The sequence below is a fragment of the Narcine bancroftii genome, chromosome 2 (genome assembly GCF_036971445.1).
Source record: "Narcine bancroftii isolate sNarBan1 chromosome 2, sNarBan1.hap1, whole genome shotgun sequence".
Classification (NCBI taxonomy): Eukaryota; Metazoa; Chordata; class Chondrichthyes; order Torpediniformes; family Narcinidae; genus Narcine; species Narcine bancroftii.
Genome location: NC_091470.1, coordinates 157,341,904 through 157,361,858, shown reverse-complemented (window position 1 = coordinate 157,361,858; position 19,955 = coordinate 157,341,904). Strand labels below are relative to the sequence as shown.

Here is a 19,955-nt window from a genome sequence, read left to right as displayed (position 1 = left end):
GGAGGAATAGAGATGATCACATTTCACTTTTGCTCTTGAATCTGTTCTTTCATCACAAGAACATATGAGATAGAAGTAGGTGTTGATCACCTGGCCCCTATACCTGACCTCCCATCAGCTAACCTGATCTTTAACTTCAGCAACACTTCCTGAACTAATCCCATATTCCTTTATTCCATTAAGCAAAAAGCTAATGTCTTGAATATACTCAGTGACCTCTAAGGTCACTATCCTGTCTCTATTTTGAGACTGTGTTCCTGGTTACAGACACTCCACCCCCAGGAGAAATTACCAACCCTGCATCTCTTCTGACTAGCCCCAGTGGAATGATACTTGTTTCAATGTGATCACCTTTCACTCTTTGAGGTTCTAGAGAGTGAAGGCCTAGTCTGCTTAATCTCTTCGAACAGGACAGTTCCAGCTCTCCATATCTCTTAATGTCCTATAATTAATTGATCTCTGTTTTGAATATACTCCGCAGTCCTACTGCAAAGACAATGCCAAAGATTCACTATCATCTCGTTGAAGAAATTTCTTCTCACCTCAGTTCCAAGTGATTGTCCCCTTATTTCAAGATGGCGACCCCTGATATCCAAGAAAAATGTTACTATATGTCCACCCCATATTTTATGTTTCAAGAAGATCACACACTACACTAGTGGTTTTCAAACTTTAAGTAATCCCTATGCCATAGATGCTCTTTGATTAGTAAGGGATTACTTAAAGTGGTATGTGGGTGGGAAAAAATGGTTGAGAACCACTGCTCTAGACCAAATTGTTACTGAAATATTTTGCTTGTGAAAAATTGTCATTGGCCCATTTCCTTTGGAGTTATGAAACTGTGCACATAATGATTAAAACAAACTTTTTCTTTTCACTCACATCCTACCTTAAGTAACCCCTACGCTGGAAGGAGTCACATGATGGAGTAGTGGCTGATTGAGTGGAACCAGCCCTCTACAGAGAAAAGAAAAACAAGGTTTGAAAAAACAGAGCTCAATAAATATAAAATACAGGAAGAGAAATATAAAGTTAGAGAAGAGACAGAAGATGTCACCCAAAAGAGAAAAAGTAAGAATAACAGTGAAAAGGGAAGAAGGAAAATCACTGGAGAAGAATGAAGAAGGCCTTACCTGCACGTCGGAGCAAAGAGCCACCGTGGAGAGGAGCAACCGATCTCCGAAGTTGGTGAGTCCCAGAGGAGTGGTGTCCTCCTGACCGGTGGACCTCAAAATTGGCTCTCAAGAGCCAAGAAGAGGTGTGCAACTGCGCATGCATGAAGAGTTGCACGTGTGCTGTGCGCAAGTAAAAGAAAAGGTTAACGCCAGCGGGGGGGGGGGGACTTAGCTGAGGAGCGGCCAGCTGAGAGACGCCCAGTATCGGGGCGTTCGGCTGGGGGAAGCAAACAAGAAAGAAGAAAAGAAGAGTGGTGAGAAAGAGATTGAAGGGTGGGAAGAGGATGAGCAGCAACGGGGCGACTGGCAGGAGGACGACCTGCGGCAGTAGGCCCAATAGCGGGTTGATACCTTCAGCGGGAGGCTCAACAAGGGTCAACCTGCAGCAGGAGACACAGCAGCTGGAGGCCCAGCAAGGATATAGAAGCAGCTCACCAGAGAAGGATGAAGATACACAGATATAGAGAAGAGAAGAAGATGACACACCTAGATACAGACACAGAAGAAGACCAAGAATTTCAAAGGAAAGAAGAAGGTAAAATAGAAGGATGAAGTTTAGATAAAGCCTTTTTTGAGGAACAGGTCATTAAAAGAATGGCTATCATTAGAAATTAGTTCAATCAAAAGAAAAATGAAAAGAGCTGAAGACAGAATGCAAAGCTTAGAGTTGGTCATAACTGAAATAGGGAAAAGAGTAGAAAATGTGGAGGAATGAGAAGCTGCTGTAGAAATGGAGATAAATGATTTAAGAGGGAAGGTGGAAGAAGGCGATAAAAAAAATTAAAGAGACACAAGATTTATTGTCACAAAAAATTGACGTATTGGAAAACTACAGTAGGCGAAACAACATAAAAATAGTGGGCCTGAAAGAAGGCAAAGAAGGAGTTTATAAAAGGATGGATCCCGAAGGTGCTGGGAATGACAGATTCACATGAAGAAATAGAAATCGAAAGGGCACATAGAGCGCTAGTACCAAAACTGCCACCACATTAAAAATCGAGATCCATATTGGTAAAATTTCTAAGATATACGACAAGAGAAAACATACTGGAGCAGGCAAGAAAAAAGGTTAGAGAAGACAATAAGCCGTTGGAATATAAGGGACAAAAAGTATTTTTTTACCCGGACATAAGCTTCATACTTTTAAAGAAGAAGGAATTCAACATGGCGAAAACAATCTCATGAAGGAAAGGTTATAACTTTATATTAAGATATCCAGCAGTACTCAAAGTATTTATTCCTGGGGAATGGAATGGACTGTTCTTGGACCCAAAGAAAGCCCAAGAATTTGTTGAACTTTTGCAGGACAGGAGAAGAGTGGAGGAGGAGTGACAAGAAGAAAGACCAGCAAGAAAATATACAAAAATATGTAAAAATATAAAGTAAAGATAATGTATATATGAAGATGGATAAGAGAAGGGGAAGAAGGGGAAAAAAAAGAGAGAGCTTTGTTAATGTAGAGCAAAATAGTGTTCTCTGGTGGGGGGCTGGGGGGGAGAATAATGGTCACTGCGAAATCGGTTGACGCTTGCAAGTAAGTTCGCAAATCGAATGGAATGGGGAGTTGTGGTTGCCATCAAGGGACAAGGGGTTAAAGGGTTATTGCTTGTGGGGATTGTTGGGGTATTTCATGTCTTTAAGTGCGTTGTCATATATTGAGATTAAAAAGGAAAACTTAAAAAACAGTAATGGAAAAAAGGGATGAAGGGGGTGAAGAGGCAGAAAAGAAGTGAAAATAAAGATATAAGATGGCCACGTTGGACTATATGACTATAAACATTAATAGAATATATAACCAAGTTTAAATGTATCCCATTGGAAAAAAAAATCACATATAATTTAAAAGACAAAGTTACAATGTTTGAAAAAACCTGGAAACTATATATGGAACATAACAGAAAGAGCAGGCCTCGGACCACCACCTCCTAAAATGATAAGAAGATAAACACGAGCAAATTTAATGTGTATAAGTAGATGATACGTCTTTTTTGTTTGTATTCCTTTTGTATAAAGATATTGTTTTATTGTATTTTATATGTTTAATATTTACTCTTTGGAGGGGGGTGGGAAGGGAGGGATGGGGCAAATAAAGAGAAAATGTCACTGTGAATATTTAAAGAGATGCATCTGTAAATATATTGGCTGATATGGTTCATAGTGCGATAAATAAAGAATTACAAAAAAAAGTAACCGCTATGCCATAAGTGCTCTGTGAATGGTAAGGATTACTTACCATTGACCATATCCCTTAGTATCTCATGTAGGACAATCCCCTCATCACAGATCTCCTAATCTCACTTAGCAAGTTGTGATAGTACAGATTCTATCACCAATGTGTAAATGTACATATGTACAGATGGTAGTGTAGTGTAGCCACACCTACTGGCAGGTCTTAAAGGATTGCTTCTAGCCAGACCAGGTCATTCTGGACTGGTCGACCTACTTGTGATATACTCCAGTCTTTTAGTTCATAAAAGCCTTGGTTTTGATCAACAAGTGTTTGGTTCTTTCAACGTGTACTACACAAGTATTCTGTAACAGCTGGATGGAGAATACATACACCAATGCTGCAATGCTGCTTTGTGGATGGATCTTCCTGTCTAAGTGTTCATAAGTGGGGCATCATTCTGAATGTGTTTGATTGCATCTTTCTGTCTGCTTGTGTGTATATTTAAAGAGGTGAAAGATAAGCATTTTGAACGCAAATTGTCTTGTTGGCATTTAGATCCCATCAGAAGCTCTCCTGTGTGTTCCTGTTACAAACACATGAAATCAGCAAAACCCATGAGTTATTGTCTCAAAGGTTTCTTCCTGCCAGCACCAGTGGGTACCACCAATTAAACTACAAGCACTCTTGGTGGATTAATTATATCTTTGGATGGAAAAATGAATCAGCATTTTACATTCGGCTGCATGTTTGCACTTGACTCTTGCTGACTAGAAGCTAAGTTAGTGAAACTTAAAGACTGCCTTAAATCAATACATAGTCCTGGCTTGTGATATACTTAGTGTTTCATTCTTTTAATGACCTCCATTGCTTGTGAAGAAAGCCCTAAGGTCAATGTTTCTATCCTCCCATTTCCAACAAAGAGATTAATAAACACAACTTAAAGCCTAAATAGCTCTCTTTGTTCTGTTTAGTTACATACAGGGACCATTAACAAATTCATGTAATTTTGCTTTTGATTTATTCATAAGATTGAACAGGCTGGTTTTTTTTTCATTAACATCATAAGAGGGAATCTGATAAACATTAAAATTAAGAAATGGTTTCATCAGGTAAACTCGAGAGAACATCTTTCCAATATTGGCAGAATCTAAAATTTGAAATCTTAGCAAAACTCGTTGATCACTAACAGGTACCCTCTCAGGAAATAGCTCTTTATGACCACAGTCATTAATTTCCCATCTGTAATTCCACAATATTATATGATAATTTGTAACCAAAGTGATTATTCCAAGGTAGCACAATTAGATAATTATCACAACAAACTCCAGGATCAGCAAACTCTGTTTTCACTTCATGCTAAACAACTACAGATACGACTACCTGATTATGGTTTGTCATTCACACTGGCACTAACATTGAATTGTATAGTGTCGAAGAACAGGCTGCAATCTGTACTGACAGTTATGCTTCATTGAACTGCTTCTCCTTCTGCTTCCTCTATCTCTGCTTGTTTGTCCTTCCATTACTTTCTCCCTCATGGACCTTAGCTGTTCCTTACATATAATTCTGCTCTTTAAAAGTCAGTGCTATTACTGACCCCTGATCTTTCAGTTGGAGCCTAATTATCTCTTTGGATAGAGGTATTGCATTTTTAAGAGAGATGGTGCAGATTGCAGTGTCAAAGAATGAGAGGTAGTCTCCTTGAAACATATCATTCCATTGAGGCTAGAAGGTGTAGATACAGAATTGGTGATTCCCGTAGAAGGGGTGTCAAAGACCAGGAGAAAAAGTCTCAAAATTGAGGGAGGGATGGGCCAAGACAGAAATGAGAAGAAATTTGTTCACCCAGAGAATAGTTAATCTTTGAAATCTCTGCTTAAGAGACCTGTGAAGGCTCAGTCTCTATAAAGATTGGTAGGTTTTTGGCAACAAAAAGAATCAAGGTATAAGGCAAGTGCCACTGAGGAGGAATATAAGAGCATGAACATTTTTAATGATGGAACAGACTTGAGGGCTGAATGGCCTTTTTATATTAGCAATTGTATTTATACAGCTCTACTAATGTGGAAAATGACCCAAGCTATAATCATTGAAGAACAGGAAATGAAAGGAATGCAGGAGGACAACTTCTCTCTCATTTTATTTTACCCTTTGCTTGCAATCTGCTTTTATATTTCTTGCCAGTTAATTCTCATCTTTTATCTACCTTACATTTATTAATTTATTGGTAATGATTCAAAACTACTTCCAATCTACTTTTTCTGAACAATTTACAAACTTCTACCTTACATTTCATTCTATCTTTACAATCTTGTGTAATCCGCATTTGGATCATATTTTCCACTGTGATTTGTGCCATAAAGAAAATCGGGGCATGTGCAATTTCTCTAAATGTCACAGAGCAAATAGAGTGAGTTCATCTCTAGACAGAGGAGCAGTTTATTCAGGGGAAATGGAAGTCCAACAAAGAGATATTGGAGTAATTGGCAATGGGAGTTTGACTGCTCAGGACTTGTTTGTGTTATATAAATTTGTAAATAGTTACCAAGACCATTTGAAAAGTACATTAACATAAAATGTATATATATATATATATATATATATGGAGAGATAGAGAGATATGAAGTGTGTGTTCTGACTTCTTTTGCTTTTCTGCTTATCATAAACCATAGTCAAAGTGAAGTGAATTGACAGTCTAATATATCAATCAACATTCTTTTAAGTTAACACTATTTATCTGCGTGCCTTAGGGAATCATCCTCACATTGACCCATATTAAATTTCTCATCTTTTGTCAAAAAATTTATTCAATTTCTATCCAGGTGCTGGGAATTTTTGTAAATGGTTGCATGGGTTAGTCTTGTCAAAGGATATAAATCAAATTTGCAGCTCTACAAAAGATGTCTGACATCTGATTTCCTTGAGCAATGGGGACTATTGTGAAACAGTGACTAGCTCCGATCCCATTAACCAGCCTATTGACGATGTGAGTAATGTCGCTGTCACTCAGAGCCCAAAGACTTTCACTGAAACTCATTCCATCCGAAACCAATGCTGATCATGTATTGATAGCAAGTGCAGAGCAGGCAGCAAACCTCTAACATTCTGAACATTTGCAATATCTTTAATTCAAGGAATGTAATGAAAGTCTCTCTCTCTCTCTTTCACACACACACACATAGACATATGTGTGCAGACACACTCAGTTGCACATGCAGCAAACACAGTTACACACATTTACATAGACTCACACACATGCTTACACAAATATAGAAATCCATATCCACAAAAAAACATGTACCACACTCAAATGCACACACATGCAAATATACACAAACACAGTGTTCAGGGTTACAGATAGAATGCTGATCAAATTAAGTGCTCTGACCTGAACAATGCTGATCTTAACTAGATGCAGTGATTTATAAGTCTTCCATCATAATCTCGAATTGCTGTGGTCGTGTGCTGGTCAGGAGGATTTTGGCTTGATCTTGTATTTGTGAAGCTAGTCTTTTTTGAATTGCTGGTCAACAATAATTCCCCAGAATGTTGATGTGAGGAGATTCAGCAAAGATATTTCTGTTGAATGTCAAGACCTTTCTTATTGAGATCTTCACTATCTGCCAGTTTGTGTGTCATGTATATTGATGCCATGGATCAGCCTGATCCTGAATGTTATCCAGGTCTTTCTGCTTCATTACTGGAGGAATTATAATTGGAACTGAACACTCAACAACAAATATTACCTGAGAAGGAATGTAACTGATGAATTAGCTGAAGATGGCAGGATCCAGGACACCCGAGGAACTGCACTGATGTCCTGATGTTCAGGTTGGGCACGCACAATATAACACTGCCCTTTTTTAGCTAGTAGAGATTATTTTCCTTGATTCACAGTAATTCTTCATCCATTCTTCTCTGTTTTGGTACTTGCATAAACATCAGGGTGACGATGCGGGTAGTCATCCTTATCTCATCGCTCCATACTAGGACCAAAGCTGTACTGAAGTCTAGACCTTGGTGAGGCCCACAACTGGACAGGTTACTGTTGAAAGTGCGATATGTAACAACAAGGCCAGTGATACCTGCTAAATAGAATGTTGGCCTTTGCTCGAGGGATGAATGCCAGATGGCCCATTACTGCTCCTATTTCCTATGTTCTTATCATCTTAAAGGGAACAAAGGCATGAAAATGAGTCTCAGTAGATGGGCTGGGAGAAGGGTGGGGTCACGCCAGTTTTGGTGAACAACAACGTGTGTGTGGTCTACAAATTCAAACATGTCATTAGATTTTCAATCAATCCTGTTCTGTCCTAGTCCAATAACAGAGAATGCAGTTTAGATAAGATTTGTAGCATGTTCCAGATTGCCTTGATTTTCCCATTGAGTGGAGAAAATCTCTGTCCATCCAGAACTCACAGACATGGTCAATCTGAGGAAAAAAAGGATATTCAAGAGAAGTTTACGTAAAGGGAATGCGAAGAATAAATGACTGGGAAGGCAGAAATGTATGAGCTGAAAGGAGGTTTGAAGGATTGTGGGGAGTGTATGTTTCTGGTGCTTCCACCAGTGAGATGGAAAGTTAAACAACTGATGCTGGACTTTCTTCCTGGTTTCTCTCTGCAAAACCTCTTGTGAATGAAAGAACTGAAGTGAAAGCAAGTTAAGATTTGATTGTAATGTCTTCCAACCTCAAACATTCTGCTGATGTTTACTGAGGTGTGATTTATACTGAACAAGTATTCACTTCAGTGAACACCTGGTAATTGAGAAACCTTTTGCCAATGGGAAATCAAGAGGAAAAAAATGCTTAAAATATTATCCTGTGCAAAATATAGGGCTGGTGTTGCATCACCACCCACCACCCACCACCCACCACCCATATATTCTTGATCCATTGTGTCATTATGATCCATTATTCATTTGAAGATATTTCTGGGAGCTTTTCAAGATCCTTTCTGCTTACATACCACTGTGATAATGGCATCATTCAGCCCTCAACAGCAATGCCTTTTTCTTCAGTGATTTAATTGTGTCACAATGCAGTTTTCTCCAACATTTCAGTGCATTGATCAAAGTAAAAGTGAGTCAGTGAGAATCTGAGCCCCCTGAAACTTCAGAAGCCGAGCAAATTGAAACCGAGAGTCAAATGATGTCAACCATTTGCTACGGAACATGATTCAAAATCTTTATTCTGCATAGAGATCAAGAACAAAACGATCGTGGATCACAGAACCATTCAACTCAAGACACTACCTCCTTCAGTTCCAACATTGCAATGTCCAGCAGGTGCTGACTCTGATCTCTCTCTTTAGTAATATTTCTATTGAATGGTGTTTGTGATCCTGCCTTGAGCCTGTACATCAAAGGTGACTGCAGGAGGTATCAGTCCATGGACAGTTAATGAGTTTGAATGATTTATCATGGTGGGCTGATAATCCAAGCACTATGCAGATGAATATCATTTGAGTGACCTAAGGGTTCAGGACCTGGTATCAGCCACACTGTTAAATCGTTTCTATAATCTTTTGGAGGGAATTGATGTCCACAAATTACTAAAAACAATAGGAGGTGGACAGCAGAGCACACACAGTGCTCCACATACACTGTGTCCGCAGTACGCATACAGCAAATAGCAATGGATACTGACACAGCACTGACCACAGAGTGTGCAGAGAAAGAGGGATAATATGAGAAAGAGAGAGATAGAGAGCCATGAACACGAGAAAAGGTGAGAGAGAAGTGAAAAAGGAAGATGAAGCAAATGAAAAGTGAATAATGATGGATTAGCAGTACGAGTCTCCTGGGAAACCAGAAACTTAATATAATCCAAAAATAGTTTTAAAGGTTAGAGGTAATATCTGCTACAGAGGATGGTAAAAATAGGGTATTTTCTTCTATAAACTGAATGTATAATATAAATACAGCACTAAACCAAATCTTTTAAACATATCACTGTATTCATTCACACCAACAAAACACTGTACACAAAAATAGCCTGTCACTGTGACCATTAATATTTGCACTGTGTAGAATAGATTGGACCTCTTTATTTAGTGTGTTTCTTTTTGATCATACTTCTCTTCCATTCACTTAATCAGAGCCATTAACTCCTACATTCCTCAAACACTAATCACTCACTTACAGTATGTATTTCCCAACTCATTTTTGCCTATGAGAGTTAGCAATTCACTCTGGGCACCTCAAATTAAACTGTGTGAACTTGGGGCGTGGCAAGATGGCGTAGGGAGCGGACGTGCCTTCCCGGTCTCCCCCAGGCAGTTATATAAATGCCTGTTTTAAGAATATTTCTTTTCTGTTAAAAGTCTTTGTTTTGTTTATCAATTGTTTTTAGTTTAAAATGGCAACAAAGATTAAGGAAAATAGAGTTCAAATACAGAACAAAACTACACTCTCCGACTTTGGAAGAAACTCGGCCTACTTGCCCAGACAGAACCACGGAGTCAAGGCTGGAATTTTCTTAAGAACGGAGCTCATTAATTGGACTGTCGGATAAGCTGGCCTTGGACACCCCTCTGAAAGATGTTTAAAATGGCAACAAAGATTAAGGAAAATAGAGTTCAAATACAGAACAAAACTACACTCTCCGACTTTGGAAGAAACTCGGCCTACTTGCCCAGACAGAACCACGGAGTCAAGGTTGGAATCTTCTTAAGAACAGAGCTCATTAATTGGACTGTCGGATAAGTTGGCCTTGGACACCCCTCTGAAAGATGGTGATGAATATTGATTTGATATGTTTTATGAAGATAAATTGCAGTAATTGGCATTGGTTGCCCGTGAGTTTTAAAAATCCAGATAACATTAAAGTTTATTAGTGATTTTTTTTGGATGGAATATCGGAAGGATGAACTTATTATCTATAAATACAGAACAAAATTACATTCTTTGACTTTGGAAGAAATTTGACCTATTTGCCCAGACAGAGCCGGAGTTGGTGCTGGAATTTTCTCAAGAACAGAACTTATTAAAGTTGATTTCGGACTCCTTTTTGAAAGATGGCGACGAATGTTGATTTGAAATATTTGAAATATTTTCTGAAGATAAACATATATATGGAACTCCTTGACCTGCAATAAGGTTTATCAGTGATTTTTTTTGGATGGAATATTGGAAGAGTGAATTTATTATCTGTGAGTATGCATACATTGCAATCAGATTTTAATAGTTTTGAAAAGGTTTTTTTTAAACTAAACAACAAGATCAGTTTAATATTGAGAAAATTGGAAAAAACGGAAACTTTATTAAATTTGGAAACTCAGTAGAAAGAAACTATGAACAAGATTGATGATTTATAAAATTAAAGTCGAAGGAGCAATGTCCAAGAAGAGTTAAAAATTTTGAATAAGTTTTTCTTGAAAAGAAACAATAATTTCAACTTAACATTGAGAAGATTGACAAAGTGGAAAATTTGATATTAAATTGGGAAACATAGAAGAAAGAACTTATGAATAACATTGATGCTTTAGAAGATCAAGACTGAAGGAATTATGTTCAAGAAAATTTTAAAAGATTTGAAAAAACTTTTTTTGAAAGTAAGCTACAAATTCAACTTGAGACTGAGAAGAATGAAAGATTCGGTGTTGAACTGGGATGTTTAGAGGTGTTTTAATTCAGTGGATGAAATTCAGGAAGACTTGAAAAAAATTTTAAAAAAAAGCTTTTATTGATTGTAAACAATGTTTAACTCAGTGTTGGGAGGGTGGAAAGGGTGCAAAATTTAATATTAAGTTTGGATTTTCAAAAAAAAGAGTTTATGAATAAGATTGGTTAAATTGATGGACCGGGGTTTTATGGATATAAGAAATGATGATTTTTCGGTTTATACGTGTATTTTGTCTGCCTGGGGGTGGGGGAGGGAGTAGTACTTCTGCTCCCGAAAGTCATATGCCACTTGTGGTTTATACCACACCCATTTGGGTTTTTGGGAATTAACCACCACAAGGTGGTTTCCTAAGGGGTTAGGGGAGGTGGGGGGGGGGGTGAAAATTTGAAAATTATTTAGTATCTATTATGTAATATTATACTAAGTCAATTTGAAATGAATGTATGGAGATACTATAAATAAATTTCAAAAAAAAACTGTGTGAACTTACACAATACCCTGATATGAACTTTCAAAGGAAAATCAGAGGGCAGCAGTTTGTATGGACAACACTTATAATCTTGTCTTGCAATCCCTAGCAGTTATTGGGAAGGTTGAGAGATGCCTGACAGATGTCCGCAAAACTATAAATAGTTGTAACACAGTGAATAGTGATGGACTGTCAGCAGAGCTGTCATTGGAAGGAACACTCTGTACACAGGGGGTGGCTTAGGTAGGGAATTCACTCACACAACTTATATACAGTGTCAAGAGAAAGGTTTTTTTAATTTTTTTTTTCATTTCGGCCCACCAGTCTGTGCCACCCAATTTACACCCCATTAACCTATACCCCCAGTACGTCTTTTGAATGGTGGGAGGAAACTGGAGACCCATACAGACATGGGGAGAATGTACAAACTCCTTACAGACATTGCAGAATAATAAGGAAGTAATAAAGACGTTTTTAATTTGAAGTCAATGGGCACTGGAGAAAATGGAATATGGGGAGTGAGCAGTAATCTGGAAGGAGATGAATGGCTCATCTCCTTTGGCATGACAGGATAGTTCCAGACTAAAGCATTCAATGATTTGGTAATTTTTGAATGATATAATTCAACGGTTTATTCAGGAATCAATAGGCAGTCACCTTTAGCATAGCTCAAAGCAGACAGTAGAGGGTGGATCACCTTTTTCATTCCTTTTCTATTCTCCAATGCCTTCAAAGATAAAATGAGCAGGGTATGTATTTTCATACCAAAGTTATTTTTTCCCATGTGGTGGCCAGGTCTGACTCACATCAATGGAGCTCAGTGTGGAGTTCCTGCTTTCTTCTGCATTTATCCTTCATGAAGGAATGTAGAGTTGAACAGAATTTGTGAAGCCAGCAAGTTGGGGCAACAGTAAAGATTGCAGATGGGAACAGGAAGTTACAGACAGATATGGATATATTAAGTCAATGATTAAAATTCTGATAAAATTGGTTCAAAGTGGAGGAATTATGTAAGTAAAAATAATGCTGGAGAAACTCAGCAGGTCAAACAAAATACTTTATAGAGCAAAGATAAAGATACATAACCAATGTTTCAGGCTTGAGCCCTTTGAAGGAATGATTGCCATTTCAGGTGGAACTCTTCGAAACATGATGTCAAGACAGACTTGTGAGGGCTTCTGAGCCCAAATGTCATCAATTCTTTTTCTCCCACTGATGCTGCTCGATCCACTGAGTTCCTCCAGCAAAATGGTGGATTATCCAATGAAGCAACAAGGTAGTGGACTAGACCAGCTATTCTCAGGGGAAGAGGGGGGTGGGGGAAGGTCTTATGGTCCCATTCCCAGGGGCCACTGAACATTTAAATAAAAGCCTTTTCTCCTCGCGTAACATAAATATTTTTAATGATTTTATGTAGTCAGTTGGAGAGAAGTAAGGAAGAAAACAAAACTTTACTACTTTACAGGGAAGGGCAACCTTAAACATTGAGCAAAGTCCTAGGAGGGGGGCCATAGCTGAGAAAAAGGTTAAGAATGGCTGGACTAAACTATAATATACATAAATCCTTGTGACTTTTGCCATCTTTTTGTCAAGATGCTCATTTTAATTTCTAATGCTATGCATTTTAAAATTAGTTTCAACTACATCGATACTATAACCTACAGTTTTAGACAAAGGTGCAAACGTCAAGAATAATGAATTGACAATCATACAGAAGATAGTTTACCTGCCGACTATCCAAGAAGAGCTTTAACCCACATTGTTCATTGTGTGAGATTGGCCAACATTGTCATACCTGAATAAATTGGCTAGCCAAGAAACCCCACAATTGTAATCATTTACGAGCCAATCCTATAAAAATTGATAAGGGATTCAACTTAGAGAGGTCAGTCACTTCTGGTTAAGGGAGGTTAGCCACCCACACCTCAGGATGTTTGTCATTTTCTTTCTTAATTTGCCATGACCTGTAGCCACCACCAGTGGGTAGAATCCCACAAATCCTGAGGCAGAAAACCTGGCAATAATTAGCATATAGTGCGTTGAGGGGCTGCCCTTAAAATTATAGTAATTCACTGAAAACACATGTGTGCCCCAGCAAAAAATAAACAACAAAATCAGGTACATGATAGTCTTGGCTGCTTTCCATTCAATACTAATCTGGTTGTTATTGAACTGCACATCCTGGGTTTTTCTGTAGTGTTTATAGAGAAACAACAATGAGGCAGTATTTGCAAAAATCATTAGACTTACTGGAATTGCTTCATGTATTACCACAGAGATCATTGTGTATGTAAGACCACTAACATCATTTGGAAATGTCCACACACAGCCAAGTAAAGGCCTGATAGTGCTACTAATTAACATTAAATTATTGGTACTGTTGTTCTTAGTGTTGGACGAGTAGCTCAGGGCAAAGCTTGAATAGACAAAGCTCAAAGCCCACTCAAGCACCAGAACTTTTGCAACTTTCCTCCTCTCATTCAACCTTTCTAACATGGTTCGGCTCGTTCTGATTGTGATGAAGTGGAAGAGACTTAGACTGAGGGTGACCCAAATGCTTGCTGACCTCAGCCAGGTCCAGATGAACATCATCATTCTGCAACCTACATCAGAGAAGGAGACGGCAAGACCAGCATCAAATGTCAGAAGCAGCGTGTTTCTTGTTAGGGAGAGCAGCAGGTTTGCTCCTGCGATATTCATGAGAATGAGATCAGATGATGCGAGGTAGCGGTTCTCTCGAGTGGAGTCAGCTGCAATCCAGATAACCAGGGCATTTCCCAGAATCCCACAGCTCACAAGCAAACCATATACAAAAACCTGGACTGGATGCTCTGCCATCTCACATCAGCTCGTAATGTTTGGAGGTTGCTGAAATAATGCAGAAGCAAAGAATTAATTCAGTAATCATAAAGAGGAAATAATCCTCTGGTATCTTAAAACTTATATACAGTCCATAGATACTGAATATTGAAAGATGGCTCTCAATCTATAATCCATTGATTTTAAACCAATTGGCCTTTTTTCCCTCCGTGTCTTGACTCCATCCTTAGCCCCTCCCAGGAATATGCTGTTGGCCCTGCTCAACCACATAGGAGTCTGTCCCTCCATCTGATCTCCATTGGCATTGTCATCAGACATCTTACTTCCACCCTGCCCCCATTAAACTCCTCTGATTCATGTTCTCTTTCCCTTTTATTTAGAAAGATAACCTCAAGATTTTCTTTCTAAACTTGCTCAAAGCAACATATCATCATGGAAACTTTGTTTGGAGTGCTATTGTCCATCATTGAGTGCCATTGCAATATATAAGTGTCACTCAGGCTGGAGGTGAGTTGTGTGGTGCATTCTGATTGATATCATGTGAAGCTGTTTGCAACGTAGTTTCACTGTGCAATTGACACATTGGAGAAAAGCGATGACCAATTGTCAAGACAATAGTCTGAATCATTTCTTCAAGTTTGATCTAGCTTGTTATGAATTATCCATCCACTCATTGAATTTGCTTTCAGATCCTCAGTAAATATCCAGTAAAATAAATGTAGCCATCACATAGGAGGCAAGATGTGAAATAAACTCCTTAACTCCTTTGAACTCTTTCACTCTAAAATGATGACGCTGAGGTGATATCTCTTTGTTACTGATTCTACTGCCTGTGGAAATCGTGGTTTTCAGCTTGTCCCTCTAAAGCCTAAGTTATCTTTCTTCCAATTTTGGATCCTTTCTTTGTATTTAATCTCTGACGACTCAACCAGTATAATGGTAACAAATCTTTGTTCCTTGATTACCCAACGTGACAACGTTTACCATCTTCAGTGACCCCTGATGACATTACAAGAACCGATGCTGTCACTTTCCAACCATCCCTGTACTGTCTCTACCTAATCTCTCACATTCCATCATTCGGATGTTATCATTTTCCACCCCATGATCGCCGCTTCTTCTTCCGGGAACGAGAGGAATAGGTTAATTCACATTCCTGAAACTCATCCAAGTGACCGTTCTTCATGAGTCGACACAGCGAATGTTGGCAGTTAGTTAATTGGCAGCAGATCACACTGTCATTAATGATTACAGTGAGAATAACGATTCAGCACTCTCACTGGGGCAGCTGTCCTTAAAGTGACTGGAGATTGGATCGACAATGCCAGCACTCTTGTGTGCCCCTTTCACCCTTCACTGAAACTGCATGATGTAATAATAGATTGTTATAAAGCACCAATTTTTCTGATAAAGGAATAGGAAAATTGTTTCTATGAATGAGTGAGGAATGGAGGACACAATCATAGATAGAAAGCAACTTACTAGGATAATAAAGTTTGAACGAGGAGATACAAAAATGGAGGAGTTAAAGTTTATGGAAGGAACAAAGAGTGACAGATTAAAGCATATAGTGTGATAATGCTTCACATACTGGAAATACGGCACACTCATGCAACATATAGTTACTGCAATACTATCCTTTTGACAAATTCTTACAATGGATTCCCTGTAGTGCTCATATATAACAGTTCCAAAAAAGCGTTTAATGTCCAATCTATTTCTTTGTTCATTTTTAGTTGAAATGTTCCAAGATAAACAGGAAGAATCCATCACAAGTGCCACCATGTCATCTTTAACAAAGATCACTGCTCTTTCTTCTATTTGCTTCCCTTCAGAACACAAGAACTGCAGATTCTGGAATCTTGAGTAAACAGAGAAACTGGAGGGACTCAGCAGGTCAGGCTTTGGGATGTCATGGATGCTTCTGACCCACTGAGTTCCTCTGTCAATTCTTTGTTTACCTAGCATTCTGCCTGGGTAGCCTAAAGTGATGGCATGAACATTGAACGATCTCGTTTCAGATAACCCTGCCCGCATTAGTTTCCACTGCTTCCATCTCTCTGTTACCTGCTCCCATACTCCCCTCTGGTCTCTTCTCTTACTGTTGCTCTACTTCTCCCACCTTCATTTGTGCAGTATCCCATTATTTCTTGGCCTCTCCCCAGCCTTTCCCCCCCCCCACCCCTTTTATTGATCCTCCCCTTCTCATCCTCGTCTCAAAAAAGAGACCCGACTTGGAACGTTGACTGTCCATTTCTTTCTATAGACAGTGCATGATGCACTGACTCCCTCCAGCTTCTCATTGTTTGCTCATACTCCACAATGGTTTCTTAAATAAAACCTAGGTATTAAACAGCTCATATGTTTGTCGAACTCTGTCAATATGAAAGTCCATTTCTAAACTGTACATAATTCTCACCTGTGCCTTTCTTTTCACTGAAAAACAGTGTTAAAGAGCAGAAATCCAAGTTCAGAGCTGCTGTGATGAAGGTGGAGAGCAGAATGTAGATTAATATTTCAGTTTTATATACAAATAGCTCAATACTCCAGAGAGAATTCATTCTAAACTGTGGTAATCCTTACATGACAGGCCAATTAATTAATGTGTTAATACTACTGACACAGCAAACAACACAAAACAAACATACGTTCACTGTCCCACAGTTTCAAAGTTAGTACTAAAACTATTACCCAAAGATCTTTTTCTAACTAAATGGAACACTCAGGGTGAAAGCTTTTTAAATCAATCTGTTTTTAATTTATTTAAGGTTAGCTTTAAACATCAATTCAGGAGATCGAATCTTAATAAAGTGAAGGACTATGATCCAAGCTGATAAAATTACAATGTAGATTTCAAAGAATTTGTTTCTTCTTCATGTTTCATTCCCCAGAAATGACAGACTCCTTCTTGGAACTTTGTACTAAACTTCTCCCAGCATAAGACTGAACTTCATAAATGGAAAGTGGATATAGGAACAACAACCCTACTCCTTCAAGCAGTGCCCTTTGTTGTTAGACAGTAATAAAAAATAACGAACAAGCTATGGTTGCCTTTCAACATTCTAACCATCGAATCTGATAAAGGCTTCTCCAAGCAACTTCCTCTTGAAAAAAACTATCAGTGACCACTTTTATCTCCAGCACATTGAATATTCACAATCAGAAGGAAAGAAGTTTATGCCAGACAACTCATCCCATTGTCCTGGAAATTGGAACTTCTCAACAGACAGATTGTAAGTACTGAAATCAATGAATGAGATATGCTCCTGAGCTGCTAATCACATGATCCATAGCAGAGCAGATTTAATACCTTGTTTATTGGCATTTTGGAGCCATCTTTTATCTTTGTTTGTTTTCAACTTAGTAAAAACGTTGCTTTGCAAATTCATTTTCCAGAAAAGTGGCTAAATGTTCCAAAGGATGACTTCCATCCTCTTGAAAACGAGCAAATTCATTTTCCCACTCCATCAACCGCCTTGCTGAGCCCCTGCAGAATGATGAAGTCCTGTGGACTTTCTTGTCATTCTCTGTGTAATGAAGCAGGACAACTGCCACTGTTTCATTTATTTCTTTTTCTTTCCTTCCTCAATAAAACTTAAAATTATCTTCTCTTATTCTACACATTAAACAAACATAAACACATATTCCTCAGTGCGGTCATTCACTAAATCCTAACGAAGGAAGGAACATCTTTCTTTGAGTAGCCACACTTATGCATCCTCAATGCTGATGCCCTCCAGGGTAAATGAAGCAAATAATAAGAAAAAAGAATAACAGTTTTTTTTAAAAAAAATGCACTAATTTACAAAATGAATCCTATTAACCTGCGAAGCAAATGGCTCACACATGATTTCTGAAGTCATCATGAGTCAATGTTATGCTGACTTATACTTAACCAAAAAAAAGTACTAAACCCTTCCTACCTTGAACCATTGATTTTTCTTTCATCAATATGCCTGTCTAAGAGACTCTTAAATACCCCTAATGTTTCAGCCTCCACCACCACTCCTGGCAAGGCATTCCAGGCACCCACAACTCTCTGTAAAAAACATACCCCTGATGTCTCCCCTAAGCTTTCCTCTCTTCCTTTTGTACAGATGTCATCTGGTGTTTGCTATTCCTGCCTTGGGAAAAATGGACTGGTTTTCCACCTTATATTTGCCTCTCAGAAACTTGTAGATCTCGATTAAAGTCTCCTCTCATCCTTCTTTGCTCCAAATCATTTTGTCCTTATACTGTCAATTAAAGTCATTGAGAAATGCAGCCCTTTTCCCACTAAATCTGTGCTGACAATCAGACACTCATTTTCACTTATCCTACACTAATATTTTTATTCTCTCACATTCACATCAACTCCCCCCTCACCCCAGATTCTGCCACTCATCTACATACTATGGGAAATTTACAGTAACCTACTGATCCACATGTCTATGAGATATGCAAGGAAATTGGAACACCCAGAGAAATCCACCCAGACACAGGGAGACCATGCAAACTCCACTCAAACAGCACCAGCCATCAGAATTGAACTCGGTTCTCTGTGCTGCGAGGCAGGAGTTCTGCTGGTGATTCGACTGGCTCCTCCTCGGCCGCACCTTTCCACCCACTTTCAGAGCAAGAAAACTCAGACGAGCTGAGTACCGGGGATGCAGGTTAATTGGGTGTAAGTTGGGTGGCACGGACTCGTAGGCTGAAATGGCCTGTTACACTGCTGTAATTTTTTTTTAATTTAAGATGTCTTCTTGTTAGGTTCTCTGCAGATGCAACAGTCCAGGTGGTGCTAATGGTTAAAGAAAGTTGATGATCCATGACTAGGATTCCATTACATAAAGTGACGCTGGAGCAGGACAACATTTAGCAAGGTAATCCCATCAAATCTTCTTAGATTAATTGTAATCATTCTACCTTTTTCTAACTCGACTCTAATATTTTATCATTGCACTACCTGCTGTGTCCAAGTAGGGGTTGACTTGCCTGGAAAGCATGCAAACAAAGTTTTTCCACTGTATTTGTGGTACTTGTGACAATGAGCAATTAAGAACCTAGTACATAGAACAGGGCAGGACAGGAAAAGGCCCTTTAGCCCACAATGTCTGCAACCAATGTGATACCAAATGAAACAATATCTCTATTGTTTGTACATGATACATATCCCCCTATTCCCTGCATGTTTATGTGTCGATCTAAAATCCTCTTAAATGCAAACTGAATTGAATGGGTTTGATCAAAATTTTTTATCACTGAAAAAAAGCTAGATCAGAAGGCATAGAGGGTGCAATCTTAATACAGGAGCATTTAGGATGAGATAATTTATTTCTGGTGTTAGATTGGGGAACAGCCAGGAGGACTTTGGATAGAGAAATGCAGTGATACCTTGCATATGTAAGTATGGGATGCTTTTTCTCCTGAATTAGAAGTCCAACAATCTGGATGCCAGAAATCTGGACCACCTGAGAATCCGTACTTTTTTAAAACTCAAACTTTTATAATTTTGCGGGCTTTTGTGTGCATGCGTACACAAATGAACAGTGGTAATAATCAATCACGCTTAATCCAGGTAATCACAAAGGAATCCATTTGTATACTGTATTTTTCTTTTACATTCCATTTTTAAACACAATTTCAAGCATGATACGCTCTTTTTTTGTAGTGAAAAAATTTGTTTACATTTTTGTCGTGTTGACTTTATTTTTC

The 19,955-nt window shown here is 38.6% G+C and overlaps 2 protein-coding genes across 5 annotated transcripts in view; one reads left to right on the top strand and one right to left on the bottom strand.

The window, feature by feature from the left end:
* LOC138754484 (Golgi integral membrane protein 4-like) overlaps positions 1-19,955 on the top strand; it is a 97,869-nt gene that overhangs the window by 13,553 nt on the left and 64,361 nt on the right. For 2 of the 4 annotated variants that reach the window (XM_069918815.1, XM_069918813.1), the window contains 4 exons: positions 12,574-12,717; positions 14,642-14,768; positions 17,153-17,494; positions 19,011-19,123. The gene's annotated coding sequence lies outside the window, so the exon portion shown is untranslated. The remainder of the gene's footprint in view (positions 1-12,573; positions 12,718-14,641; positions 14,769-17,152; positions 17,495-19,010; positions 19,124-19,955) is intronic. The other 2 variants (XM_069918814.1, XM_069918816.1) reach the window with 2 other exon arrangements.
* On the bottom strand, positions 12,364-16,746 carry LOC138754488 (olfactory receptor class A-like protein 4). Its single transcript, XM_069918822.1, has 2 exons — positions 16,681-16,746; positions 12,364-14,309 (listed from the first exon to the last, which is right to left on the bottom strand). The coding sequence occupies exon 2, from the start codon at positions 14,277-14,279 to the stop codon at positions 13,332-13,334; it is 948 nt and encodes a 315-aa protein (XP_069774923.1). The 5' UTR covers positions 14,280-14,309; positions 16,681-16,746; the 3' UTR covers positions 12,364-13,331.